This window comes from Rhinolophus sinicus, chromosome 14, assembly GCF_057876585.1.
Source record: "Rhinolophus sinicus isolate RSI-liver-muscle chromosome 14, RSI-T2T, whole genome shotgun sequence".
NCBI lineage: Eukaryota > Metazoa > Chordata > Mammalia > Chiroptera > Rhinolophidae > Rhinolophus > Rhinolophus sinicus.
The window spans coordinates 181,573,960-181,600,624 of record NC_142514.1 but is presented as its reverse complement, the minus strand read 5'-3'; the positions used below and the strand labels follow the sequence as shown (position 1 = coordinate 181,600,624).

Below are 26,665 nucleotides of genomic sequence, written 5' to 3'. Positions count from 1 at the left end.
TAGTTATACTGCTAAAAGGGGCCCTGGAGTTGACATCAAAAAGCAGGACACTGTAAAGTGCCCCACCCTTCAACTAGGAGAAATGGTGGAGCCCACCAACTGAGGACAGGGAAGGCTGGCCCCATAGAGAAGGGCTTCCAGCAGCAGAGCTGGGCCCCAGCAGGAGACACAGACACACTCGCACAGCCTTGAGCTTGGCACAACCAAGAGTGCTGGAGGGGATGAGCAGGAAAGTCTGCCCAATCACAACACGTGTACTTTTCCCAAGAAGCCAGAAAACATTTTAACACACGAAAGCACACAAAGGAGTCACCACTCCCAGGCAGCAAGGAGAACGGCTGAGCACACAGGACCTACCACAGGGCAATCGGCCAGCAGGGACACCCACCTCTTCTCCACACCCCCACCCAACACCATCTTGAGCTCAAGTAGGGAGGCAGGAGCCCAGGTCAAAGCCAGGAGGCGTTTCTGAAGCAATGTTTAAATAGACTTTATTGTTACCAAGGGGCCCTACTGAACAGGGCTTTATAAATGATTTATGTGGTCCCAGGAGGTCACAATGGAGAAATCAGGAGGTCATGATTGCAGAAGAGCTCACTGTAACTGAAGGCCATGGTCGGGGAGGCTGGCCAGGAATGCAGCAAACATGATCAGGACAGGCTGGGGCTGGTCAGGTCCCAGGGTGAGGGAGAGGACAGCCCCCTTCACTCCCGCTTCTTGTAGCTCTCCAGGTGAGACAGGACCCAGCCCGACGGCACAAGGATACACAGGAAGCAGGAGGTGAGCCCAATGGCGATATCCTACACAGAGCACAAGAAAGAAGGCCCCCCAGTAAGGAATCCCCCAGGCTTTCTGGAGTCCCAGCACCCTTCTCAGGCAGCCGAAAGCCCCCCTTAAGGAGTCAAGATTCAGCCTCCAGAAGAGGGCTATAGCAGACCCAAGGCCTACACTGGGCCTTGAGGTAAAGTGTCAGATATGGAGGCGGGGGCCAGCCTGGGTGAGGATCCAGGAAGAAAGCCACCATCAGCTGACAAAGTGAAGTGACAGGAACAAGGATTTAAACCTGTTTAAAGCTGGTCTGTGGGGACCCAGGAACCTTGCAAGCAGACTGATAACTCTAAAAAAAGCCTTCCCTTTCTTGTCTTAAAAACCCCCTCCCTTCCCATTGCCTTTTCAGAATTGCTCCTCAACCTTTGGAGCTAGGGATAAATGACTTTTTATATCCATTTCCACAGTCCCCATAGCAGGTAAGATCAGCAAAACTTGGAGTCACACCTGAATTCAAATTCCTTCTTTGCCACTGACGGTGTAACTTTTGACAAGTCAATACACTGCTCCTAAATTTCAGTTTCCTCAGCCACGAGGTAGAAATGATGGCCCTTTCTTCTCAAGGTCTGAATGAGACCAGCACAGCACTCTTAGCATAGTGCTTTGCACACAGCAGCATTCAGCAGCTGCCAGCTGCAAACATTACCACTATTATTTCCACAATCGCAGCCATCTCCCGGCTCTGCTTTAACTCCCGGTCCGCTAACCTGGATCCTGAAGACTTTGCATTCAAGGCCGTGTTCCGCCACTGAGGCAACGCACGGGAAGTGCCCAGGAGGTGCAAGTTATCAGTAAGGGTTAAACCCGCCCACATTTCGGGGAACTACAAAGACCTGTTGGGGTCCTCTTGCCTCCCCTCCCCTAACAATTAACAGAGGTAGCTAACAGTCGTCAGGTGCTCCCAATGAACCGATGAGTAAACGGGGACAGAGAGAGGTTAAAAAGCTTGCTCGAGGCTGCACAGCAAATAAGCGACAGGACTGGGACTGACGGTATTACCCGAGATCCTGGGGCTGACTGGACGACTGTCGCCCGAGCACTGTCCCCTCGTTAGCGCCCTCCAACACGCCCAAACCAGCACTTTCACGCCCCGCTACGCCGCGGGGGGCGAGGTGCAGAGCCCTCTCAAGGCCTCCGACGTCCAGCGCGCCAGACCCGGCCGGCCCCGAACCTGCCGCGGAACCCACGGTCCGGCCCGCTCCTCACCATGGTTCCGAGCTGCTCCCGCGGCGGCTTGGAATGGAGCTGGGAACGCGGCACCATGACCCGCCGGGCCGGGCCAGTCAGGCCCCTCAGCAGCATCGGCGTCAGCACAGACATGACAGCACTGAGTGAACTGCACACAACCGCCAGCAGGAGCCCAAGGTCGGGAAGTCAAAATGGCGGCCCCGGCCGGAAGTTCCGGAGCTAGGGAGGCGGGGAAAGGGCTGCCCGGCAACCTCCCGGAGATGACGCAAGAATACACCTCCCTCCCACCCTTGTTAGTTTTTGGCGCGCTTCTCGAAACAGCCAATCGACGCCATCCTACCGGCGATGGGCGGGGCATGGAAGGGCGTGTCTTTCAGTTATGCCCCGCCTCCAAAGAGGCCTGTCTTCGTGAGTGACATCTGTGGCCACCCTATCACATAACTCAGAAACCTGGGCGGCACTCTTGAGTCCTCCCTCCATTCATACAGTACTCAAATCTCTCTTCACAAATCCCCCCTCTTCGCCAACCCTCCGTTATTTCTGAAGGAAACGCCTGATACTGACTTCGTAATTGAACTCTCTCATTTACTATTTCCCTCTTTAATTCCAGTCTCCACGCAGTGACAGCCGATCTTTCTCCCTTCCTCCATTCCTTTTTTTTTAAACGTAAATCTAACCAACTCATACAGCTACTTAACTTGCAGTGATTCCCAATGCTTACTAGACCAAGTCCCAATTTCTGAATGTCACTCTCCAGCCTCATCTCTAAATAGTCCCTACCTTCCTCCTTGCTCATTGGTTCGCTCCCTCCCCACCCTGCCCCGCCCCAAGCCTTTTGCTTCTTTGTATCTTGTGTTCCACCTAGAACACTTTTTCAACTCGTACTTAGCCTTCCTTTTTCACCACTCCAACTCCTAGTTACAGGCCTCCACTGACTGATACAGCTTACTTTATTCAACAAATATTTACTAGCCCCTACTGTATTCCAGGAACTGTTCTGGACCCCTAGTGAACAAGGGCCTCCCTTATCACAGCTCTGACATAACAGAGGGGAGAGATGGACAATAGAAAAGCACTTAACGAGAAGCTAGTGAAAGTGCCGTAATGTGATAGGGATGGCGCTGTGTCAGTTAGCCTTCACTGGCCACCCTAGTCCCTGTGCTGCCTCTGCACCCAGCAGCCCCTGTGACAGCACTACCCACAGGGTCAGTGTCTGTCCCTAGACTGTCTGTGTCTGGTTCACCCCTGTGTCCAAAGGGCCTGGTACACATCAGACACTCGGATGTCTATGAATTGGAGGAGACTGCACAGTAGGTATAAGGCAAACAGGAAAGGGGTGAGGGGCCAGCCACTGAACCAGGTCTTACCTGTACAATCTCATTCCATTCTCACTACAGTGTCACGAGTGAGATGCTATTATTTCAAATTTTTTACAAATGAGGAAATAGCCTGGAGAAGTGGGCGACCTTTTCAAGGTCATGCAGCTACAAGGCTGCCTGGGCAGGATTCCAGGGCAGGCCTGTCTGCTCCAGGCCCCATGCTTTTAACCATCACACAAGCTGCTGTGGAGAGGGAGAGTTTCCAGAAGTTCCAGTTTTGATATTGTGGTCAATAGCATCAAAGGCTGCCACAGGGGGTGGAGGTGAGGCTGGGTAGCAAGAGACTGGGATAACAGGAGCTTTAAAGGAGAAGCCTCAGCCCCACGGAGGCAGGGAGAGAGGCTCACAGAAAGGTGGCAATGGACACAGAGTGCTCCAGAGGGTGGGCTATGCCCGAGCTTCCTCTAGAGGGATGGGTCCCCAGGCTAGCTACACAGGGCTCTTCATTTTTCCCCCCACTTGTGGGTATTGCTAATGTTTAGCAGTCTCAGCCCAGCCCTACCCCCAGCTACCTGGCTCCCTGCCCTTACCCTACCCTGGACTCTGGCAAACAGCCCAGGACACATACTTCTAAATCCCACCCCCCACCCCCATCCCAAGGGGCACAGCCTAGGGTCACAGGGCTGGGTGGCCCCAGGCCTCAGCTGCCTGCCCCTGGGGGAAGGGGCAGGGACCTCGCTGCTGCCCTACTGGGCTTTGTCAGGCCTTTGCCCTATGGACAAAGTAATAACGAATGCCCAGATTAGGGCACAGCCAGCAAGAGGCCCAGAGATACTTTGAAAAGGGATGAGCCTCTCTGTGGTTCTCTGGGTTACTCCCTAGGGAACCGCACAGTCATCTCCTTCCCCAGTGGCTGGAGGAAAAGGAGGAGAAGTTTGTGGAGCAGGACATAAGTGCTCTGTTCCAGAGCTTTCCTCACAACCCCTGTGACGTGGCTTCTCGAAGAACTCCCATCAGAGAGGAGGAGAGAAATATAGCAGAGGTTAAGTATCCCGACTGAGTTTACAACTGCCAGGGCAGGATTTGCACCTTGGTCTGTGGGATTAATTCTAACATCTCTGCTCTTCCCCCAGCAGCCCTCCCACAAAGCAGAGACAGACCTTCAACAAGAGAGTAGAGAACTATGGTGTTATATACAACCAAATACTATAGAGCTGTGAAACACACCAACCACAGCTACAGCAAGGATGGTTCCCACACACAGTGTCGAGTAGAAAGGCCAGAGAAGAGCACACTGCGTGGTCCTATTTACATGAAGGGCAGCAGGCAGGACTAAGCCGTGGGTGGGAGGGGTGTCAGGTAGTGGGGATCCTGGGGGAAGAGGGAGGGCATAGGGACTGGAAGAGGCGTGATGGGGCTTCTGGTTGCTGGTTACACGAATGTGATCACTCTGTGATAATTCTATCACAAGTGGCTGGACATTCATGACTTGTGCACATTTCTGTATTCCTGTTACATTTCTGTTAAAAAAAAATTTTTAAACACAAGGAAAAAAAGCAAGGAAAACATGTGTGATATGATCCTGTTTTTCTAAAACAGAGAAAAGATAGCTACAGAAATAGATATGCACAGGTAAGTCTGGAAGGTTGCACAAATTGTGAACAGAGGTGTTGTCTAAATGGTGGGAAAATTTTTGGTCTTTTTCTCCTGCGTTTTCCAAGATTGACCATTGGGCACTTCTCATGCCATTAGAATATGCAAGCAAGAAGAGGGGGGCTTTGCTGGTCCAATGAGGGAGGTGTGCCCCATGAGTAAGAGACTCCTTGGACAGGCTTCCACACTGCAGGGATCTCCTCTAACACCTTGGCAACTTTTGTGCTGCCTGCAAAGTTGGGGAGCCCACTCTCCCACCCCGGGACTGCACCACGTTCAGATTGCTGGGAGTCTCTCCCTGTATCAGGGGAGGCCCAGAGGTCCTGGTCGGGGTCCTGGCTCTGACCCGCGGGCCCAAGCTGCCCCATCACTCCCTCTTCCCTGAGTGGGGCAGTAGGAACAAATCCCAAGCCTTGGGGATGGTAGGGGAGCTGGTCTTTATTGCTGAGACCAGCCTCACAACCCAGGCCCCCAGGCCCTGATCATATATGGACCAGGGAGATCCTAGGTGCCCCCAGAGCTGGCCCCTAGACCCACTCGCCACACATGGGTGAGAGAAACCCTGGGTGCCCCCACCCCAGGCCTGGCCCCTGTTCATTTAAGGATCCAGCCCAGTAACCACTTTGTCCAAATCTGGAGCTTATGAGTCTTAGGGAGGAGGCTGATCCCCAGCCCTGTGGGCTCAGTAGATAGAAATCCCTCAGCAGCCCTCCCCCCTACACCTTCTGGAATTTGCCACCTCCCAGAGCATCTGACACAGAGCTGGTACAAACCTGAGCTAGGGGTCTCTAGTTTCCCCAGCTGGCCTCGATTCTCTTCCTGGCATGTCAAGTAGGTGCTAGGCACTGAGCCCTGGGGCTATCCAGGGGAAGGGATGGAGGGCCCTGTATCCAAAGGAGAAGGGTTCAAGAAGGGGTGGCGAGAGGTAGCGGGGTGGTCACAGGCCCAACACTGATTTGCTGCATTACCTCCCTTTCCCTACCTGGGCCTTAGCTTCCCCATCTGCAAAATGGGGGCATTTCTGCAAAGTCCAGCAAGAGAAAGGGGCAGGAGGGTCGGCCTCACTGGAAGAAAAGGACTGGTTTGGGAAACACCAGCATCGATCTGTATGTCCCTGACAAGGAGAAAGAGGGCTCCCGGGTGGAGGTGGGACAGGAATGAAGCAGAAGTATGTTCAGCTGTCCCCAGGTTCCAGACGTTCAGGGGGTGGGCCCTGAAGTAGCTGTCAGGTGGAGCGACATGGGGGAGGAGAGGAGGCAGGGTGCTGCTCCCCCCAGTGGGACACAGCTGCCTGGCTCTGCCCCAGGGTCCTGCAGCCCACAGGAAAGGTGGGCTGCCGTGGCACAGTGAGGCTGTGGGCTGGTGGTGGTTAACCCCTTCCGGCCTGCAGCCCACAGCTAGAGGCCATGTGTGATGAGGACTAGATCACCTCCCTCATGTGTGACAACTCGGGCTTGGCACAGGCCAGCCTCACATGGGAAGGAGGGTCCACCCACTCCTCGCAGCTGACAGATTTCCGAGTGCCAGTGTGCTGCTACTACCCGCCCCCAACAGCCCCAATGGTACAGATGAGTAAACTGAGACCCAGAGAGAGGCGGGGCTGCTAGGCTGGACCGCCTCCCAAGCACACCCAAGGCCTCCCATCTCTCCTGGGGGCATCATGGTGGGCGTGAGTCAGAAGAACTTATGTGGGTGACAAGGCTTCCAGTAAACATGGTATCCTGACACTCAAGTACCAACCAGGATGGAACACGGCATCATCATCAGCTGGGAGGACAGAGAGAGGCTGTGCCATCACAGCTTCTACAACACGCCATGTGTGGCCTGGGAGGGGTACAGACAGTGCTCATCAAGGCCCCATTCAACTCCAAGGCCAAGCTCAAGATGACGACCCAGGTCATGTTCAAGACCTTCACCTTTGCTGCCACGTAGGTGGCCATCCAAGCCTGTGCTGCTGCTGTACGCCTCAGGCTGTGCCATTGTGAGGACTGGGCCCCAGTCTCACCCCAACCCTGCTGTGACCCCCACCTCCAGGCCCCTCTTCCTTTTGGGTCCCCAGCATGGACTCACAATTCCAAACCCGAGGGTGAGCCCCCCAATTCCTTTTCACTACCCCATCTGGATACCCTGTCTCACAACCAGGCCCCCAGAGAGGGCTAAGGGCCTGCACCTGAGAGCCACATCCCTGGACCCCCCATTCCCCACCCCTCCCCCACTCCCTGTATCCAACATTCAGGACATAGGTTGCCCAGGAGTGCAGGCCACTTCCTTGCTCCCCTTCCCTGAAGGCCCTGTGGAACCCACTCCCCAGGCATCATGCTGGACTCGGGGATGGCAGGACTCACAATGTGCCTGTCTGAGGGCTGTGTGCTGCCCCTCACCACCCTGCACCTGGACCTAGGGGGCCGGGACCTCACTGATAACCTCATGGAGATTCTCACTGAGCTGGGCTACTTCATCACCATTGGTGAGGGGCGGGGTGGATGAGCCACCCCTGGGGCCCACTGCCTGCAACAGTGCCCTCCTGTGCCAGGGCAGGACCACTCAGGACCAATAGGTGCCAGGATCCGCAAGACAACCTACAACTCCATCAGCAGGTGTGATGACATCCACAGAGACCTGTATACCAGCCCCGTTCTGTCTGGGGCACCACTGTGTACCTGGGCACTGCAGACTGGATGTAGATTGCTGCGCTGGCCCCCAGCACCAGGCAGATCAAGGTGGGGAGGGGCAAGGGGCCTCCTAACCGCTGGGGGCTGTGGGGTCAGATGGCTCCTCCTCAGGAAGCAGAAACCCAGTCTCTCAGCCTCTGTGGGGGAGGGGGGCAGCTTGGGGAGGGAAGGGACTGCAGGATCAGGCCGAGTTCCTTGGCTGTGTCTTACTGAGCTCTCCCAAGCTTCAGGTCTCCTGTTAAATGGGTTAAATCTTGGCTCTGCCACTTCCTACCAGGACCATGAACCAGTTACTTTACACTCCCGGACTCTTGATTTACCTTTAAATTGAGACTACTTCCACTGTGATGGAATAGGGTTGTAAGGATTGATACAAGCATGCCACCGTGCCCAGCACACAGGAACACCGAGTGTGATGTGTCACGGGCATAGCGGGGGCTCACCAAATGCATTTCCTTCCCTGTCACAGCCACGGAGCAACACATCTGCATCGGGCTGTTCAGTCTGCAAGGCTCCCCCAAAGCACCTTCCCTCTGCCCAGACCCTGCCTCCTGCACTTGGGGAGGAAGCACAAGAACTTAGAGTAAACTTGCCCTTGCGTGAACGGGCCACCTTCAAAGCCGGGCTGTAGAAACCCTCTGGCGCTCAGGTTCCCCCCACTGGGGAAACAGCTCTGGCTCTGACCATTGGCACAGTAACCATGCCTTTTACTGCACCTGCTGGCTTCAGCAAATGCCACTTGAGCAAAGCTTGAGCTGCAGCTGGAGGGAGGGGTGGAGGCAGGTCACTGTGGAGGCAGGTCACTGCGGAGACCAGAGAGGCCCGGTGGCCACTTAGGAAGGTGGAAGGTGCAGATGCAGACCCAGCCAGCAGCGACAAAGGAAGGGCCCCACCCCTTCCCACTCTGGCCCTTTACCCTGTAGCAAGGAGTTGCCATCCCATGGAATTCCTGCCTGGGATTAAAACAGCCTTCAAGGAACAAGGAACTTGGGGGCAGAAGTTTGTCACATGAGAAATCTGTTGTTTGATTAGCCAGTGAAATGCGCTGTCCCTCCCCAAGGACTAGGATGCTTTCCTTTGTGCCTCAAAGATAGGACAGCTGCCCCCACTCACAGGCCTGAGGCCACAACATGCTGGCACCCACTGGGCAGCTATTAACCCTGCTCCTCTTTCTCCAGCCAGAGCACAAATGCATATGGCTGGGGGGCTCCACCCTGGCCTCCTTCACCACCTTCCAACAGATGTGCTCACCACACAGGAGCACCACAGGAAGTGCCTCTGCCCTAGCTCCCAGCCCACTTCCTGCCTCTCCTCCTGGCTCACCCTGGGACAGGACTGGCAGGAGTCCAGCCCTGGAGAGAAGGTGCACAGCTCCGGCTGTCACATTCGAGGGGCAGGACGGAGCCTCCCCAGCTCATAACTTTCCCGCCTTGTCAGGACTGACATGAGTTATCCTTCCTTTGAGCCTTTGTCTTTTGTGAATGGAGAGAAGAGGGGGCTGGTATTTTTTAAAGAGAGAATATTCTGAGTAACCCAACAAAGTGAAAGGGAGAAAAGAAACACTGACATTCTCATCTAACTCCCACACAAATACACTCAAATTCATGTTCAGCCACAGATGTCAGATGTCACAATGCCCGGCTTGGGACGCTCCACGATGCAAAGCTGGTGCACCTCAGAAGACCTTCGACCTCTACCTGGGCTTCTGGGAAGTGGCACAAACACATGCACTTGGTCTCAGTTCCCACCTCTGGCTCCTTGCCCGACGCTGAGGCTTCTCAGGCCTGAAACTTTTTTCACAAGGAGTGCGGGGCCATCACAGCTACATGCGTTCCAGGGTTTAGGCCCAACGCTGTGACAGCTGAGGGCCCAAGCATCCCGAGCCCACACTACCCGTGGCACCCCAACATCAGGAGCTATCCCAACAGCTGAACAAAGTATCTTTTATTTGTGACATACAAATACAACCAATGCAAAAAGAGATCTTTTTTTCCTTTGATTCCAGTGATAAGTTGCTAAAGAAAAAATATATATCAAGGAGTTTATCTTCAAAGTTTCCTCTAAAAAAAAAAAAACATAAAGGGTTAAAAAGAACCACACACGTCATGTGCACATTTGACATCAACAAAAATAACCTGAAATAAGAGTGGATACAACTATAAAGAAAAAATCTTTAAAAATATTTTAACGTGCCCCAAACAAAGAACAAAAAAGCCTAGTAAAGGCCTATGTTTCTCAAAACCAAGACCTGGGGAAGCTGAGAAAGACAGATGGTTGAGAACTGAACGGGCTCAACATCAACGAGAGCAACGTGCTGACTCGGGCAGCGCCTCACCCGCCCCCGCCCCGACCTCCCGGGCAGCCCTTCCGAGGTGGCAGAGGCTGGACGGGCAGGGCATGGCACCAAGCGCCCCGGGCACCAATGGGCTCAGTGCCAGGTGTCCAATTACTGGGAAGAGACAACATACACTGAACTCACCTTATGTGGGATTTACACTGGGGGTTCCTTTTGGTCCCCTTGAATGGGAAGTATCAGAAATCCATGATCTAAGACAATAAATAGTTACCATTCTGTGTCCTTTGAAAGACAGGGATTAGAGGAAACACTCTTCCTAAGCATGCTTGTTCCATGATTCTTGGAAGGAGCCCACCAATGTCCTCCCAACAACTGAAACTCTCCCCCTTGAGTAAAATCCCCTGGGAGCCAGCAGGACAAGGGCACAGGTGGGCTTATTCCAGTGTAAAGCTGCAGGGCCCTCTCCAAGGGAGTGACCCAGACCACAGCTGGCGGGGTCAAGGGCAATGCCACGCTGAGTGCTTCGTGGGGGCTGGGCCGGGTGGAGGCTGTGCACAGGCCTCTGCACAAGCAGAGTCTGGGGGAAAAGCAGGAACAGCAACGGGGAGCTCCCGGGCGCAGATGCCTGAGTCAGGACAGAGGGCGGGCTGCGAGCAGATTCTGAGGTCAGAAGGACCCAGACTTCCAGGACAGCAACTTCAAAGGCTAGAACTTGAAGACACTCCCTAAAGCAGGTCTCAAGGATGTCTAAGGGGAGGTGTTAGGTGCTTTCTCCTGAATAAGAATTTGGTCATTTTTTTCCCCCTAGAGGGGGAACAAGGCCTAGAGACCAGGGTGAGTGTAAGCTCTGACCCCTCTGTCCTATGAGAAGAGGAAGGCCTTCTTCCCTGTTCCAGCCTGCTGCCACAGGGCAATGTGGCCACCTAGGCGTTCCTGCTGCAGCTTGTGCTGCCAGCCAGGGCAGTGGCACTAGTGCCCCAGTGAGGCAGTGAGGGGCGAGGCTGGGGAGCGCAGGCAGAGGGCCTGCTGCTGGCTGGGGCCTCTCTGAAGAGGGAGCGAAGCCCCTCCAAAGAGAGCTATCAGCACCAAGATATGAGCAGAAACGGCACTGAACATGCCAGGAACGAGGGGTCCTCCTGGGGGAAGACGATGGGCTCCCTGATGTTATTCCCCCCTTGAGAGTAAGAATAGAGGTATCTGGGGTGGGGGTGAGAGACGGGGAGAAAGAGTAATGAGGCGCATGGGACAGGAACAGGCAGGACCTCTGGCTTTTTTCTATGAATGAAAACCTCGAGTCACTGCCATGAGATCAAGAGGTTTGCTTAGAATGCAGCAAAGTCCAAAAGCCCAAAGCAGCACTTGTCCCTATGGCGGGCTCCATTCGACTTTGTTCCTGGTCCTCTCAGCCCCTCACAGCGATGGAGAGGGAGGCAACCTTCTTCCCAGAGCCGGCTAGGCCCCTGGGATGACTCCTCTGTGGATCCATAAAAGCTAGAAAGAGCACCCGTGCTTCCCTGTCGTGGCACAAAGATCTTCCCATGGTCTCCATCAGAGCATTCCGTCCACAGCGCACGAGTCTCTGAAGCCTCTCTATGCCCAGACCTTACACAGTCCGTTCCTCTTCGGGGACCAGCCAGACCCCGACCCAGGGCTCCAGGACTTTCATAAAGGTGGGTATAAACACTCCATTTGTCCAAGCATATGTGTGTGTGTGTGTGTGTGTACGTGCACACAGGGCAGGGGGACGGGGCGTGGCTGTGAGGATCCAGCTACTGAGAAGTTGGGGAGTCTTATGCTCGAGAGTGGAGTGAGAAGGCAGCCTCTCTGCGAGAATGACTTCATGCCCCGGCTTCTGCCAGCTCTTCCCTCAGCATCCTCTCCGCTGCTCCCCCGCAGCACTCTGCTCTCCAGGAGACGGGGGGACAGCTCGGACCACTCCTCCCAGGGTCTATGCTCTCAGGGTGCAGCCGGGCCTGTGCAGGGCTGAGGAGGCCACGGCTCCGCGGGCACCTGGCGAGTGGGGTGCGGCCAGGGGAGAGGACAGGCCTTGGAGAGAGTGTTCTGGCTTGGGAGTTCAGTGGCAGCAGCCACCACAGTGCCCGCCCGCATGCGAGTGCTGACTATCCCCGAACTTGGTCCTCCGGCTCAGAATCTCGTAGGAACAATCCTCCCCGCAGCACCCAGACATGCTGGGGGAAGAGTCGTCGATCTCAAATCTGCAAGGCAGGCAGGGCGACAGGATGGGTTGCAGGTAGTGGCCTGCCTCCCCACCGGGCCTGAGAAGTCTTCCACCCCGAGGAGAGCGGGGACCAAGCCAGAGGGCACTCCCACATCATCCCACCAATCCCCAAACCCTACGACCACTGGACAGGGAGCTCAGGCGTCAGGATGAATGGGGGCCAGGACCAGAAGAAAGGCCCCAACGCCGGTACCCCTGCACCCAGAGTCCCACAGGGGCCCAGCTCCTTACTGCAGCGCTTCTCTGAAGAACTGGTAGGCGCCATGATTGTGCTTAAATACCGTCAACATAACTTTCTTCATCTGTGTGCTGAGAAGAAAGCAGAGCACACCTTTCAGAAAGAGACAGGTGCTACGTCCTGCTTCCTCCCGTGCCTGGGCCTGCCGTCTCCCACTTGCCCGAGAAGCACTCCTGAGCCTCGTCTTGGGCTCCCACAGCGTTCACAGCGCTTCCCACTCAGGGGCGGATGAGACTGCACAGGCAGCAGGCCCCCACAGGACTGGCTACCCCACTTCCTCTGTGTCCCCATTATGTACTGAGCTGAATGCACAAAATCTAGGGTCACAGCAGGACAGGGACTATCTTACTGAGAGGGTTCTAGATGCCCTTCTTCAAAACAGTCCCATGAGCCTTGTCCTCCACGGAGGCCAAAGCATAGTGGACGCTTCAGAGGCAGCTCCTTCCAACTGGGTGACTCGTGGGGTGGCCCTTACCTATTGGCCATGAGCTGCAGGATCTGTATGAGGAACTTCCCCAGGCCTTTCCGCCGCACCTTGCTTTCCAACTGCACTTCGTAGCTGGGTGAAGAAAGCAGGGACGTGAGCGTGAGGAGGCTGCGGCGCCCGTCGGAGGAGCCTGCAGCCCCGGTGGCCCGCAGACCCAGACAGGCACAGTGGCCTTTGCCCCCTGCTGGAGTGCCGAGGGCAGCAGCAGGGGCTCCCCCCAAGCCAGGGCTCCTACCAGTACAGGACTTCATCCCCGCACTCCACATCAAACCGGAAGTGAGAAAATGCCACCGGGACCGACTTGTTCTCCCAAGCAATGAGGTACCAGGCTCGGTCATCAGTCATTTCCTCCCGTTTCTCTCGGTCCTTCCAGCCCCACTCGCTTTGCTCATACCTGAGAAATTGGGGGCAGTCAGGACTGGGAACTCTGGGAGAGGAAAGTGTGGGAACTCTGGGAGAGGAAAGTGGGCCTCGGGAAGAGACGCCCCCAGGGCGTGCTTACATGGTCTGCATGTTGGTTTTGGTCAGGTCGAAGGCCCAATCCACGGTGGCTGGCTCCAGTCCAGACACTCGCTTACATTCAATGGAGACGTTCAGCCTGAGGAGAGGAACGGAGGCTGTGCAGCCGGCCACAGCCCCGCGCTGCCGCTGGCCTGAGAGCCTGGCAACGAGGCGTGCCTGATCTCAGCTAAGCTACACAGAAGGGCTAAGCCCAGCCTTGCCTTCCCGGACACGACTACAGAAGGGGCCTGTGTAAGAACTAAGCCTTTTGGGCCGAGATTAACAACTGTCATCACAGGCCCACCACCCTGACCGCAAGTCCCATTTCCTGCCTCCCCTACGTGCCCTTATCAGACTTGGCACTTTGTAAACTGTCCCTCTCAGCTACCACCCTCTCTTCTGTACTTTGTTATAAACACTCCAGTCGGCTCTGTTCCCTTAATTCCTGCCCTTAGGCATTTTTACTGTAACTTTAATTCTGAACTGACTCCTCACTGGGCTCCTTGGGACCTTTTCCTTCTTATCTACTGCGCTCCTTTGAAAGTGTCTGGCTGACCTTAGGCTCTCCGAGAAGACTATGGCCCCCAACCCCCTCTGTGGAGTCCTGTCTGCCGCTTCCTCTGAGGATACAGCGAAGTAAACAATCCCACACTGTTTTCCTAAACTAACAGATGCTGTAGGCATTAAGGTATCCTAATCTGGTACTTACTTCTAAATGAAATTTGAGTAAATTATGGATAAACATCTTGGCCAAACTGGAAAATCACATTCCCTAGGAAGTGCCACATTGTGAAAGGACTGAAGCCAGCAACCTTAGTCCTTATAAAGCTCCCATCCCAGGATCTTTCAGTGACCTCTGACACGACCCTTGGAGGATGTTCCCCCTGGAATCCACCTCACCTCTGCTGAGCAGCACGCCATGCGAGCTGCACATGCGCTCAGCCTGGTCAATTCGGGAACTTCCTGACTCGGAAGAGTCTTCCTTTCTTTGTAAGGAGTGACCATGCAGTAGCAGAAATGCCCAAACACAACACTGAATCTGCTTAGCTACGTGCTTTCCAAAGGGCGGTGTGTAGGTATAAACTCTGCTAATCTGAGTTCTTTAAGTTCTTGACAGTAGGCTCACGGCCACACAAACCACACCAAATTCCAGGCCCTGAAGAGCCCAGAGTCTGCTGGCCATGACGGCTTCAGAGCTGCCTCACCTTTGTGGAGCTCGGGGGAGTGGGGTACGGACACTAACAGTAGCACATAAGCATATGTGAAGGCCTCCCCAGAAGCTGAAGACAGAGCTACCTGAGGTACTATAATGCGTCTGTTCACAGGCAGGAAGAAGCATGGATAAATGACTGTGAAATCCAGATACAGCTCTGAAAAGCAAACACCATGTTGCCTACTACAGTCTTTGCTACATAATTCAAATATTTGCATTAGTCTACCTTAGTCATTAAAATACTCATACCAACTGCTACTTACAGAGCAGGATACATTCTCTTTCCTCCTCAAAACAACCTTGCAAATTTGGCATCTTCACTTCATTGAACAGATTAGAAAATGAGGCTTGCAGAGTATGGCTGACGCATCCAAGTACAGTCAATAAGAGGCACAGTTGATTCAAACCCGTATCTGTGATTCTCTAAAACCATAACCCTCATTACCCCTCAGCCAACGCATCTCTGGTAAGACAGATTATGATTCCCACTTTATAAACCAGGAAGACAGAAAGGGGACAGGGGCTTTAACCCAGATCCTGCAGTAACCTGAACTGGTAACAGCAGTGGTAGTAGCAGCTAACCCTGGTCTAGCTATCAGCACGCTCCAGGCACTGCCGCTTTACATCTAATCCTCCCGACGACTCCATTAGGAAGATACTAGGATTAGACCCATTTCTGATTAGAAAATTGAAGCACAGAGAGGTGAAGTATTTGTCCAGGGTCGCAAAGCCAGTAAGTGGCTTTTAACAATTATACTATGCACTGAGGGAAAGAGTACTGGATTGAGAACTGAAAGCCCCCTTGGCTGCCAGAGAGAAACTCTAAGCTCAGAAATCTCATTCAACTTCTGAGTCTCAGTTTCTCCCTGTATAAAAAAGAGAATCGGGGCCCGGCCAGGTGGCTCAGGCAGTTAGAGCTCCATGCTCCTAACTCCGAAGGCTGTCGGTTCGATTCCCACATGGGCCAGTGGGCTCTCAACCACAAGGTTGCCAGTTTGATTCCTCGACTCCCGCAAGGGATGGTGGGCTCTGCCCCCCTGCAACTAAGGTTGAACGTGGCACCTTGAGCTGAGCTGCCTCCCGGATGGCTCAGTTGGTTGGAGCGCGGGCTCTCAACCACAAGGTTGTCAGTTTGATTCCTCGACTCCTGCAAGGGATGGTAGGCTCTGCCCCCTGCAACTAAGGTTGAACACGGCACCTTGAGCTGAGCTGCCGCTGAGCTCCCAGATGGCTCAGTTGGTTGGAGCGCGTCCTCTCAACCACAAGGGATGAGGCTCGACTCCCGCAAGGGATGGTGGGCTGTGCCCCCTGCAACTAGCAACGGCAACTGGACCTGGAGCTGAGCTGCGCCCTCCACAACTGGGACTGAGAGAACAACAACTTGAAGCTGAACAGCACCCTCCACAACTGAGACTGAAAGGACAACTTGACTTGGAAAAAAAAAGGCCTGGAAGTACGCAGTGTTCCCCAATGGAGTCCTGTTCCCCTTCCCCAATAAAATCTGTAAAAAAAAAAGAGAGTCAGCCTACATGGCTTTTCAAATGTCTCAGCTCTATGATTCTTCGTGCAGAGAGAATAAGCCCCAGAGACACCAGTCTGAGATTACGCAATCTTTGATCATTTGCGGATTCTTTTGTCACCCTAACTGGGGGATTTTCTATCAACAGGGTACTTGGCCACCATTTCTGCTTTTTTCTAACAAAGAAAAACGTAAACATTTGAGTCTGATGACGCCTACTCTGGACAGGTGAATTCCTGAAGACACTCAAACAAGCACGTTAGGAACGCTGAACACTCACCCATTTCGATCGTATTTCTTGAACACTGGGAAAGCCTCTAAAGGGTCTCCAAGCTGCGGAGGGAAAGAAAAGAGTAGCACAAACACACGTGTGGCAGTCGCAGGCTCTGCCCTGAAGCCCAAGACTGGTCAGACCCACATCTTAGCTCCTGGGCCCAGGAACACCCTCAGAAGCTCTCCCTACCCGCCTAAGTGCTGAAATCACATGTAGAAGGGAGGCTTTAATAAGTGAGCTTCCTTTCACGGGGTAAGAAGAGATTTTACCAGCCTAATATTATTACGGGCCTGTGGGCACACAACCTGCTCAGGACCCGGAGAAGAGAGGCCAGCAGACCCACCTGCATCCTTCTAAGAAGCCCCCAACCAACCTCATGTGGTCAAAACCCAAAACGGAACGATCACGTCTCTGAGCCATATCCTTATAAATGTGGACTGTTTACTGACTGGGCTAAAGGAATAATAAAAAAACTGGAGCACGAAGGGGACAGGAAGGACAACCAGAATCTCTCTGGTTCAGCTTGAAGCTGGGCTGGGCTGGTCCTGAGCTGCATGGCTACTCCTCCCGACTGCGGCCCCTTGAAACCAGGCGACTGCACCTTCCCGGTCCCAGCACAGCCTCTGAGACTTCACTGGGCGGCAGTGAATGTTTGAAGGCATGAACAAGAAAATTATATCACATTTTATGAGGGAGGTTTCCTCCCCAAAATGCAAAATCCTAACAAAAATTTCTCCAGACCTTCTTCTGTCGGTGAGGGGACCCACCGAGAGTAGCAGACACTTCCATACGAATTCACATTTCCCTACGCACGTGGGCCAATCACTGGCCCTCCTCAAACCCGCACCCCCGTCAATTTGGCTCATTCCAGCTCATTCCCCTCCCCACAAGGAGGCAGCGGAGGTGTGGGTGGGTAGTAACACAATTCTGCCACAAGGTGGCGCCAACAGAAGTCAAATTAAAAACCACGTTGAAGTTCTAGAAGGAAGAGACTGTGAAGCAGGAGAGTCACCCTGTTGGCGGCATCCACTTTGGCACAGACAGCATCCATGGCTGCTCGCTCCTCTAACCGCTTCTGCTTCTTCTCCTTTGCTTTGCTTGACTTCCTCTGCAACAGAGAAAAGCAAAGCTGTCTAGGAGGGCTGTGGCCAGCCCAAAGCTTGCCTTTCACTCTGAGGAACCAAAGTCTGTCCCTGTGTCCACAGGCCTGGGTTCAGCAGCAGGAACTTCCCATCCTGGCAGCCGCAGACTGGCTGGGGTGGGAGACCCAAGAGTGTTCTAGTGGTAAGGTCCTAGGGCTCCTCAGCTTCCTGGTCAGGAAGAGCACCGACCCTCGGGACTGGGATCATGTGAAGACCTAGTGAGAGACCGTGACAGCGCCTGCAGCAGAGCCTGGCCTCCAGCAGGTGCCTAATAAATATTCACCCACCCATCCCCTCCTAAGGAGGGAAAAACTGACTTTAGACACATTCAGGGCAGTTTTCAGGGAGGAGACAGCATCTGAGGTGGCCGCTGACAGCTATTCTCAAGTAGAAGTTTACTCAGAGCCTTCTCAGTGTCTTCCAGCTGCAGGAGACAAAGCTCTGTTCTAGGGGCAGCCGCTTTGGGAGCTGGGCCCCTTTCTAAGCTAGGGCCCAGGCCCTCTGGCTTAAGGAGGCAGCCGACCCCAGACGTGCTGCTCAGCCAAGGCCAACGAGTGCACCTAGTCGCCACACAGCAGCGTGAAGGGCCCCAAGGGGTTCACCTGAGGACAGAGGCCATGGTGACACGTGATCAGCAAGGCCAACTTGCAGCCACACCAGCAGCAGGGAGGAGCAAAGGGAGGCGTCCTTGCACAGCGGGGCAACCGGCAAACCGGCCACAACTGCATCTGGAGCAGATCCTATCCTGAGGCTCATGTGGGGTTCTCTCGGACCTAAATGGACCCTCTTTCCTCCCGTAAAAAGCTAGTAACACAGGGAAAGAGCCCAGCTCTGGAGTCTGACAGCCTGTATCCATCCAAAGCCTCTTTCTGCTCTCCTGCGGCCTTCGGGCAAACCACAGCCCTTCGCTGAGCCCTTTCCTTATCTGATGAGCGGGTTAGGCCGCCATGGAGGTGTTAAGCTCATGAGGGGTAACATGGCACATGACAGGATGTGACAGTTCTCCTTCTCACTCCCCAGGACCCGAGCAGCACACCCAGCCCAAGTCCAGAGGCACCCCGGCCCCGGAAAGATGGCTCTGCTTTGTACAGCTGCCCCCTCTTCTCCCTGCGCTCACCAGAGAGAGGTTCTACTACCTCCTTAGCAGGTACTGACTGGCCCCAGGAACGGTGAATTGAAACACCAGTGGCTGGAAAGTTGCTGAGGATAAATTCTACCTTTGGTTCCCCAAGGAATGACACCACTTAATTCCTATTTTAAGCACCTGGGAGGCAAGAGTTCAGGTACCAGGAACTCACAGGAATTGCTCTTCCAGGTATAAACTCGCCCACCACCAGCTATGCACTATGTGCAGGCCGAGCACCGTGCTGGAAGCCAGGCTAGGTCTCATTCCTTACCCCCTGGGAAGGAATAGACAGAAGAGAACAGACTGTCTTCATAACGCTGGGATCTGGGGACAGAACTAGTCCCTCTTTACCACATATAAGTCTTAGGGCACCCATCTTTTCCTCTGGGAATTTGGGTTTCAAGACAGCACTGAGACACACTCAGCTTGCACAGTGCTCTCACAAACATTACCTGGTTCAATTCCCAGGGCAGAAACCATCTCCTCCCTTACACATGGAAACTGAGGCTCAAAGGGACGGGGTGACTCATTCAGAGGTCCCCAGAGAGTAAGTGGTAGAGAGGAGACTCACTCCCAGGGGCTGGGCCACAGATCCAGTGTTGGTTCCCCCAGCCATGCTGGTTCCGGGAGAGCCTACACCAGTGTCAAAGACCTCCTACCCGGCCAAGGCAAGGTCAGGATGAGACCTCGGGAGCCCTCGTTTCTCAGAACTCTTCTGACTTGGTAATGGCAGGTATGACGTGCCAACACTGTGCCACCCTAGGCCCTACCTCCACCCTGAGGTAGGGCTAAGGAACAGGGAAACCTGACACAGCAGGGCCCAGGGCTGTGTGACAGGGCAGAAAGAACAGGAGCTTTGGCATCCATCAGGCCAGGCCCATCTCCTCCTGCCACCCCTGGCATGACCTGTGAAAACAACGCCATCTCTAGGAAAAGGGGGACGCAGCACTGGCCTCACAGAACAGCTCTAAGGACAGGTCAGAGGCAGCACACCCTCCCGGCAGCGGCAAGCTCCCTTCCCCCACCAGGTATGCTAGCTCGCTCTTAACATGATACAGAGCTGAGGGATCAAAGGTGGCGGACAGAAAGTCTGACTCCCGGGACCCAGACAGCACGGAAACGTGGGTTCCCTGCACAGCACCTCGTTCCAAAGCACACCAGGTAAGCCATCCCTAAGCACATGCAGCTGGAGGACCAAGACTGGGACTCCAGGAGGTTTCTGGGCTCGTTCACGCAGCGGGACAAGCGAGCCGGCAACCCTCGGAGGAAGGCTTGGGGCCGCCAGGGCCCCAGACGACAGATAATGAATGAATCCCTTCAGCGCTTTGCAGCCTGCACACGGGGTTTGAGGCAGGCTGCAGCAGGCTGGCCCAGACAGGCAGGGGCTCCCCGCCAAGCCCAGCACACACTAGGAAAAGTGGTCTCCTACTGTTCCAATTAGCTTTGCCCTGCCCTGAGGAGGTAAGACTATCCTGCAGGGACACAGGAAAACTCTCCTAATTAAAATGGGAAATAAGCACAGTGAACAGAAAAGCTCATTGTGGTTAAGTGTCTTTCCCAAGGGAGCTTTATATAATAAAAAGAGTGTGGGATTTTGAGTCAAGAGACCTGGATTTGATTCTCAGCTCTTCTACTTAATAGCTGTGTGACTTTGGGCAAGTTATTTAATCTCTTTTCAGCAAGCTACTCAGTTTCTCTGAACCTCAATTTCTACATCCATAAAATGGGGCTAACAATGCCTCCACCTCCCAGGACTGTTGTGAGGACAAAATGGTAGAAAGTACTAGATATAAAAAGTCTTTATAGTAAGGACTTGTGTTTACAAGGACCCACTAGTGTCAGACCCTCTGCTAGTGCTTTACTAAAGATGACTTATTTTAATCTTTATAACTCTGCAAGGTATATGCCCACTTCTTTGGTGAGAAAACTGACACACAGAGAGATTAGACAACTTTTAAGGTCACAGAGCCAGAGAACAGAATTTTCAAAGAGTTCTTCCTATCACCCTCCTCCCTCCACTCCCACCAGACTGTACACTCCATGAGGGAGAGGTCACATGTGCTTTATTTGCCAGTGTACACCCAGTGTTCACTCACTCAATTCATACCTGAAGAATGAATGAATCATCCAAGGTTCAAATCCAGATCTGAACCCTAGCGTCCATGCTCCTTCCACTACATCAGTTACATTTATATGGCACTGGTTAGAACAGTGTGACGCAAGCGCCGTTTTCGCAGGTGAGACTCCTCCCCTTGCTACTCCTATCCAGTAGCATCTCTGTGTGCAGGACTCTGACTGCCAGGGATCACATGGAGAAATTTAAAAACAAAAACACCAGATGGGGGCAGGAGGCACCTTTCAGAAAAGGAATTTGGCATCTCCTAGATTTTCAGTGTCCCCGTCTCCATCCCACAAAGTATCCAGGATGCAAAAAGAATCTGTTTTGGGCAAAGGGAGACAGATCTAAATTCTAATTCCTAAAAGGCAACACCTATGCAGCAACAAGGGCGAAAGTACTTGGAGAATGATGCTCCATCTGATGCCACCTCTCCCAGCCTGAGATCAGGCTGTCAAATGGAGCAGAGCCCTCTGCTAGAGGAAACCACTAGGATGACCTTCCTGACACCTCTGGAGTGGGGTGTCCACAGCCCCCACCCATGAGGAATGAGGATAATGAGAGGGTTCCAGCTTTGTTTTAGGGAGGAAAATTCAAATCTCTTTTGCAGTGACTTTTAGGCCAGAAGAGACTAGGTAGGGGCCATTCTGAGAAACCCATCTGCAAAGTGTGAGTAATAGGACTGGGGCCCTACAGGAAGCAAGGATCGCGGTACCTCTGAGGCCCTGCTATTTCTACTCCACCAATGAGGAAGTGTGGAGCCAGGATGGCCATGTCATGCTTCTTGCTTTCTGCGTTGTCTATAGTGGCCAACGCTGGGTAGACACTTACAGAGTGATACCTGGCTCACAGGTTTCATTTAGTTTCAACAAGAGCTGGGTCTGGGACCTTTCACCCAAGCCTAGGTTAAATGTGTCTAAAGTCTCTAGACTTAACTTTCTACATATGAAGCACATGGTATCCAAATTTCTTGTTGAAATATGATGTTTTGACATGGATTACATAAAGTGCTTTGACATGGATTAGATAAGTGTTTTTGTCTAACAAGTTGATTTGTTCAGTCAATAACTATTTGAATGAGAAAAAATATCTAGGTTACCAACAGCAGGGACAAACCCAATAGGTTAAAAATAGCACAAATCTACTTTAGATAACTAAAGTAAAGGCTGAGAACACAGGCAAAAATAACAGCCACTCTTCAGGAGGCACCTATGTGGTTATTTACATCCACTATTTCACTGATTCCTCACATCTGTCCTAAGGGGGAGGTACCATCATCCCCATCACATAGATGAGGAAATTCAAACTCTGGAAGGCCATGTCACTAGCACAATAGCATGCTGCTAGCCAGTGAATGGGGCTGGACTGAGGTAGCTCTGGCTCCAAAGTTAGGGCTCCCTAAAGGTGAGGAAAATTCTATGTATTTTTGGGACTTAGGAAGGTCAACTCATAGAAACATGAGCAATACTTCTGCCAACCCTCTATCAGCACGTGCCAGGGAAGGGCATAAAATGCACCTTCAGGTGGCCTTGCACAGAACAGGTGGTCACTATCCACCAGCGGCTGGGGCCATGACCAGTGACCCCCCATCCGCCCCTTGCTCACCTTCTGCACAGCTTCCCCGTGCAAAGCCACCTGCAAGTCAGGCAATAATAAGCACCATCTCACTGCATCTAGGAGGCCGCGAAGGCAGGCCTCTGTTGTAAAGGAAGAGGCTGTTTTAGGAACAGGAGGAACCTGGTGGAGATGTTTCGAAAGAGAGCTGGGGAATTGGCTTCACTAAGAATCTGAGTAGCGGGAAGTGCAGCGGCCGGGGATTCCCGAGTGGAGTCGGGGTCTGGCCCCCAGTCACTGCATATTTGACCTTGGCTGGGCGCCTTCTTTTCTCTGGGCCTCAGTTACCTGCAGGCCAGAGATGGCCTAAGATGTGGGAAGCCGCGAAGTCGGTGACAACCAGGTAATGGTGAACCCTGGGGGTAGGGGGGATACCCCAAGGTCCGCGCGGGGGAGGGAGAAGACCAAGTAGATAACAGGTCAGGCAGGAAGGCAGGGCGGGCGCGACACGAAGGGCGGGGAGCACCCAAGGGGGTGGGGCCCCAAGAAGAGGGCTCCCCAGGGGATTCTCGGGCAGGGACGAGCGTGGGGACACTTAGAACTGGGGAATCGGGTCATGTGGGGGCTGGGGGTCACGTGAGGCCGGAGGGGGTCGGGGTCACGTGAGAGGGGGTTCAGTAACAATGGGGGCGCAGGGGACGAGGGGAGCGGGGAACGCTCCCGGCCCTCGCTTCTCCTCTTCCTGCCTCACTCACCCCCATGGCGGCAACGGCGGCGGCGGCCCTCGGCTCCTCCTTCCCACACTTGCCGGCAGGGAGGCGGCAACGGTGGCTACGGCGGCAGCGGCGACACCAGAGCAGTGTGTGTGGAGGGGGGAAAACTAGACACCGCGCATGCGCCTAGCGCGCTCCCCCGCGCGCCGTGGTCAACACCGCGCCTGCGCAGGGCCGGGAAGGGGGGCGTGCGGGGGGGGGGGGGCGTGCAGGTGGAGAGCTCCGGGGGCGGGCCGAGGGTCTCGCAAGCTGAGAGGCGGGAGGCGCGGAGCAGTGTCGCGCTAGGAATGACGTAACCCAGGGCCCGCCCCCTCCTCGCCAGGCTGCGTCTGTAGCTATGGCAACGGCCGCGCTGGACTAGGAGAAACCAGCCTCTGGGAATCCGGCTGGGTGGCCTCACAGTTCCTGCGTTCCACATCTCTGCGGCCACGCCGGGCCCCAGACAGCCAGAGGAGCAGCCACCTTCACAGACAACCAAACACGTCACTGTCGGGCACTGGGGAAGTGTTTGGAAACTTTCCCACCTTCTAGATCGTGAATTCTTTTTTTATTAAAGATTTTATTGGGGAGGGGGAACAGGACTTTATTGGGGAACAGTGTGTACTTCCAGGACTTTTTTCCAAGTCAAGTAGTTGTCCTTTCAGTCTTAGTTGTGGAGGGCGCAGCTCAGCTCCGGGTCCAGTTGCCGGTTGCTAGTTGCAGGGCACCATCCCTTGGAGGAGTTGAACTGGCAACCTTGTGGTTGAAAGGATGCGGTCCAACCAACTGAGCCACCTGGGAGCCCAGCGGCAGCTCAGCTCAAGGTGCTTGCTCAATCTTAGTTGCCGGGGGCGCTGCCCACCATCCCTTGCTGGAGTTGAGGAGTTGAACTGGCAACCTTGTGGTTGAGAGCCCACTGGCCCATGTGGGAATTGAACTGGCAGCCTTCGGAGTTAGGAGCACGGAACTCCAACTGCCACCCGGCTGGGGAGCCCTGGACTGTGAATTCTTGAGATTCCTTTCTAACCAGAGTCCTGTGATTCACCCATCCATCTTGTCACCATTCATTCATTCATTCACTGTCTCAATAAACATTTATTGGCACCTACGCTGTGCTAAGCGCAGAGGCCACAGAGAGGAGAAAGGTGTCCTAGCAGTCGGAAACACTGTTTAGAAAGGAGACAGGCATCTAACAATTGTTTAATGGAGAGTGGACGGTGCTGTGAAAATGAGACCCCAGGCATCCTGGGCAGTAGCTCAGTCGATCCCAAAAGACCAGAATGTTACCCCCACATGATTTGCATCAGAAACACCACTGGAGCTTGTGCACTGTGCACACCCCTGGGGCCTATCCCCAGAAAATCCAGGGTGGAGCCAGAGTCTTCGCTTCTAAGAGCTCCCCAGGTAGGGTCTAACACATGAAAATTGGAGAAATGCTGCCCAAGGCTTAAGCTTCATAGACTGTCACGTTCTGTTTGTTATCCTATCTTCAGTGCTAGTGTCGTGAAGGCCCCCAAACAGGAACTCAAACATTTGCTGAGAATGTACCATATACCAGGCACTGTTTTGGGCGGCAAAGAAAACAATAACAGAAAAGACACTGCTCTCATAGAACTTGTATTCTAGAAGGAGGAGGCAGGTACAAAATATGTTAGATGATATAGGTTCTACAGAGAAAAAAAAAGCAAGGAAGGGCAGGTTTATAGTTTTAATTAAGATGCTGGGGGAGCGGGGAGCGGCCGGATGGCTCAGTTGGTTAGAGTGCAACCTCTCAACAACAAGGTTGCCAGTTCAATTCCCACATGGGATGGTGGGCTGCGCCCCCATCAAGTAAAGTTTGAAAATGGTGACTGGACTTGGAGCTGAGCTGCGCCCTCCACGACTAGATTGAAGGACAACAACTTGGAGCTGATGGGACCTGGAGAAACAGTGTTCCCCAATATTCCCCAATTAAAAAAAAAAGTGCTCAGGGAAGGCAAACATGAGGTGACATTTGAGTCAAGATCTGAAGGAGGTGAGGGGGCAAGGCATGAGGATATTTGGGGGGATATCTGGGAGCATTCCAGGGAGGGGTGCAGCGGGTACAGCTAGTGCAAAAACCCCCAAGCAGAAGCATAACTGGAATGTTTGAGGAACTACAAGAAGTAGGTAAAGTGTGGCTGGAACAGAGTGAGCCAGCACAACAGTAGGAGGTGAAATCATACAAGTAAGGAGAGGATCATTTAGGGCTGGTAAGTTTTGAAAGACTTTGATGGAGGCTAGAGGGACACCATCAGAGAGTTTGAGTGGAGGAGCAGTGGGGCTACTTATGTGCTCATAGTACCACCTGGCTGGGGGTTGAGACGAGTGTAGGGACAAGGTCAAAGGAAGGACACTGCAACAGTCAGTGCTATAATCAAGGCAAGGCAAAGTGGTGGTGCTGGCAGTGGAAGTGGGCGAGCGGGCCAGGACCTGGATGCATGTTGAAGGTCACGCCAACAGGAGTTGCCCACCATCCCTTGTGGGAAAAATGGAGTGGCTTCAATTGAGATGTGGACGACTTTACAAGGAACCAGGTGGAGGTGGGGCAGGGGAAGATCAGGAATTCAGTTTTGGCTGTGTCTGGTTTGAGACGTCGTTTAGATATTCATGTGGAGATGTGGAGTAATCAGAGTCTGGAACTCTGGGGAAAGGTCCAGGCAGGAGATATAAATTTCAGCGCAGTCAGCGTGTGGATGGTGTTTAAAGCTGGATGAGGCTGGATGAGACCGTGGAAGGGATGCAGGAAGACTAGAATGAATCTTCAGCCTGCTATTCCTCGGTCAGAAAACCTGGTTGCTAGCACTCTGGGGGTGAAAAGAGGGAGCTTAGGGCAGGAGGAGGGTGACCAAGGTGGGAAAACTGGACATCTGAACTTGCCCTTGAAGGAGGAGGAGGCAAGGAGATTCCAGGGGAAGAAACAGTATTTGCAGAGTCAGAGAAGGGTGAAGCAGTGCGACAAGGTAGGAAAAGACTCAACCCCCACCCCAGCACAGTCCTGCTCCCTGTTTTGGCTTCTGTCTTTACCCACATTGAACTCTATGGTCAGCTGTTTCAGAAAACAGATACCTGCCATCCTGATTGCCTTGCACTCTGTCTCTTCTGCCTCTCCCCACTGTTGGGTCTGCCCACCCTCCCCCAGGCTGCTGGAATTTGCTGGATACCAGACAAGGCCTGAGAGGTGAGTTCAGTGGTCCTTACAGGAGGTGACACCATCTAGGTCCCCAGGAGGCCTGAGAAGGCCCAAGTCCCCTATTTGTGCCCCACAGTAGTGTCCCTGGCGATTGCCCTCAATGATGGCCTCTCCCCTGCTCAGGTCTACTGGGGTAATGGACAGAGCCTGCTCTAGAGTCAGAGCAGCCCGGGTTTAAACTCCTTCTCTGCTCGTTAGGGGCTTTGTGACTTTAGGCAAGGTGACTAGAGCTTCTAAGATTCAGTTTCCTTATTTCCACAGTGAGACTACCCATAGCAATCGTCTTCATCATTGTCTTGCATGGGAGTTAAATGAGAACTAAATGAGATGAAATGAG

The 26,665-nt window shown here is 53.6% G+C and overlaps 2 protein-coding genes across 2 annotated transcripts; both read right to left on the bottom strand.

Moving 5' to 3' along the window:
* Positions 1-474: 474 nt before the first annotated feature.
* COX8A (cytochrome c oxidase subunit 8A) lies at positions 475-2,217 on the bottom strand. The gene is made up of 2 exons (XM_019717840.3): positions 2,035-2,217; positions 475-800 (listed from the first exon to the last, which is right to left on the bottom strand). Exons 1-2 carry the CDS (start codon positions 2,146-2,148, stop codon positions 705-707), a joined length of 210 nt encoding a protein of 69 aa, XP_019573399.1. The 5' UTR covers positions 2,149-2,217; the 3' UTR covers positions 475-704.
* Positions 2,218-9,589: 7,372 nt separating this feature from the next.
* Positions 9,590-23,252, bottom strand: NAA40 (N-alpha-acetyltransferase 40, NatD catalytic subunit). Its single transcript, XM_019717895.3, has 8 exons — positions 23,121-23,252; positions 17,440-17,535; positions 16,434-16,486; positions 13,423-13,518; positions 13,156-13,314; positions 12,909-12,992; positions 12,427-12,504; positions 9,590-12,172 (listed from the first exon to the last, which is right to left on the bottom strand). Exons 1-8 carry the CDS (start codon positions 23,124-23,126, stop codon positions 12,031-12,033), a joined length of 714 nt encoding a protein of 237 aa, XP_019573454.1. The 5' UTR covers positions 23,127-23,252; the 3' UTR covers positions 9,590-12,030.
* Between the last annotated feature and the right edge of the window lie 3,413 nt (positions 23,253-26,665).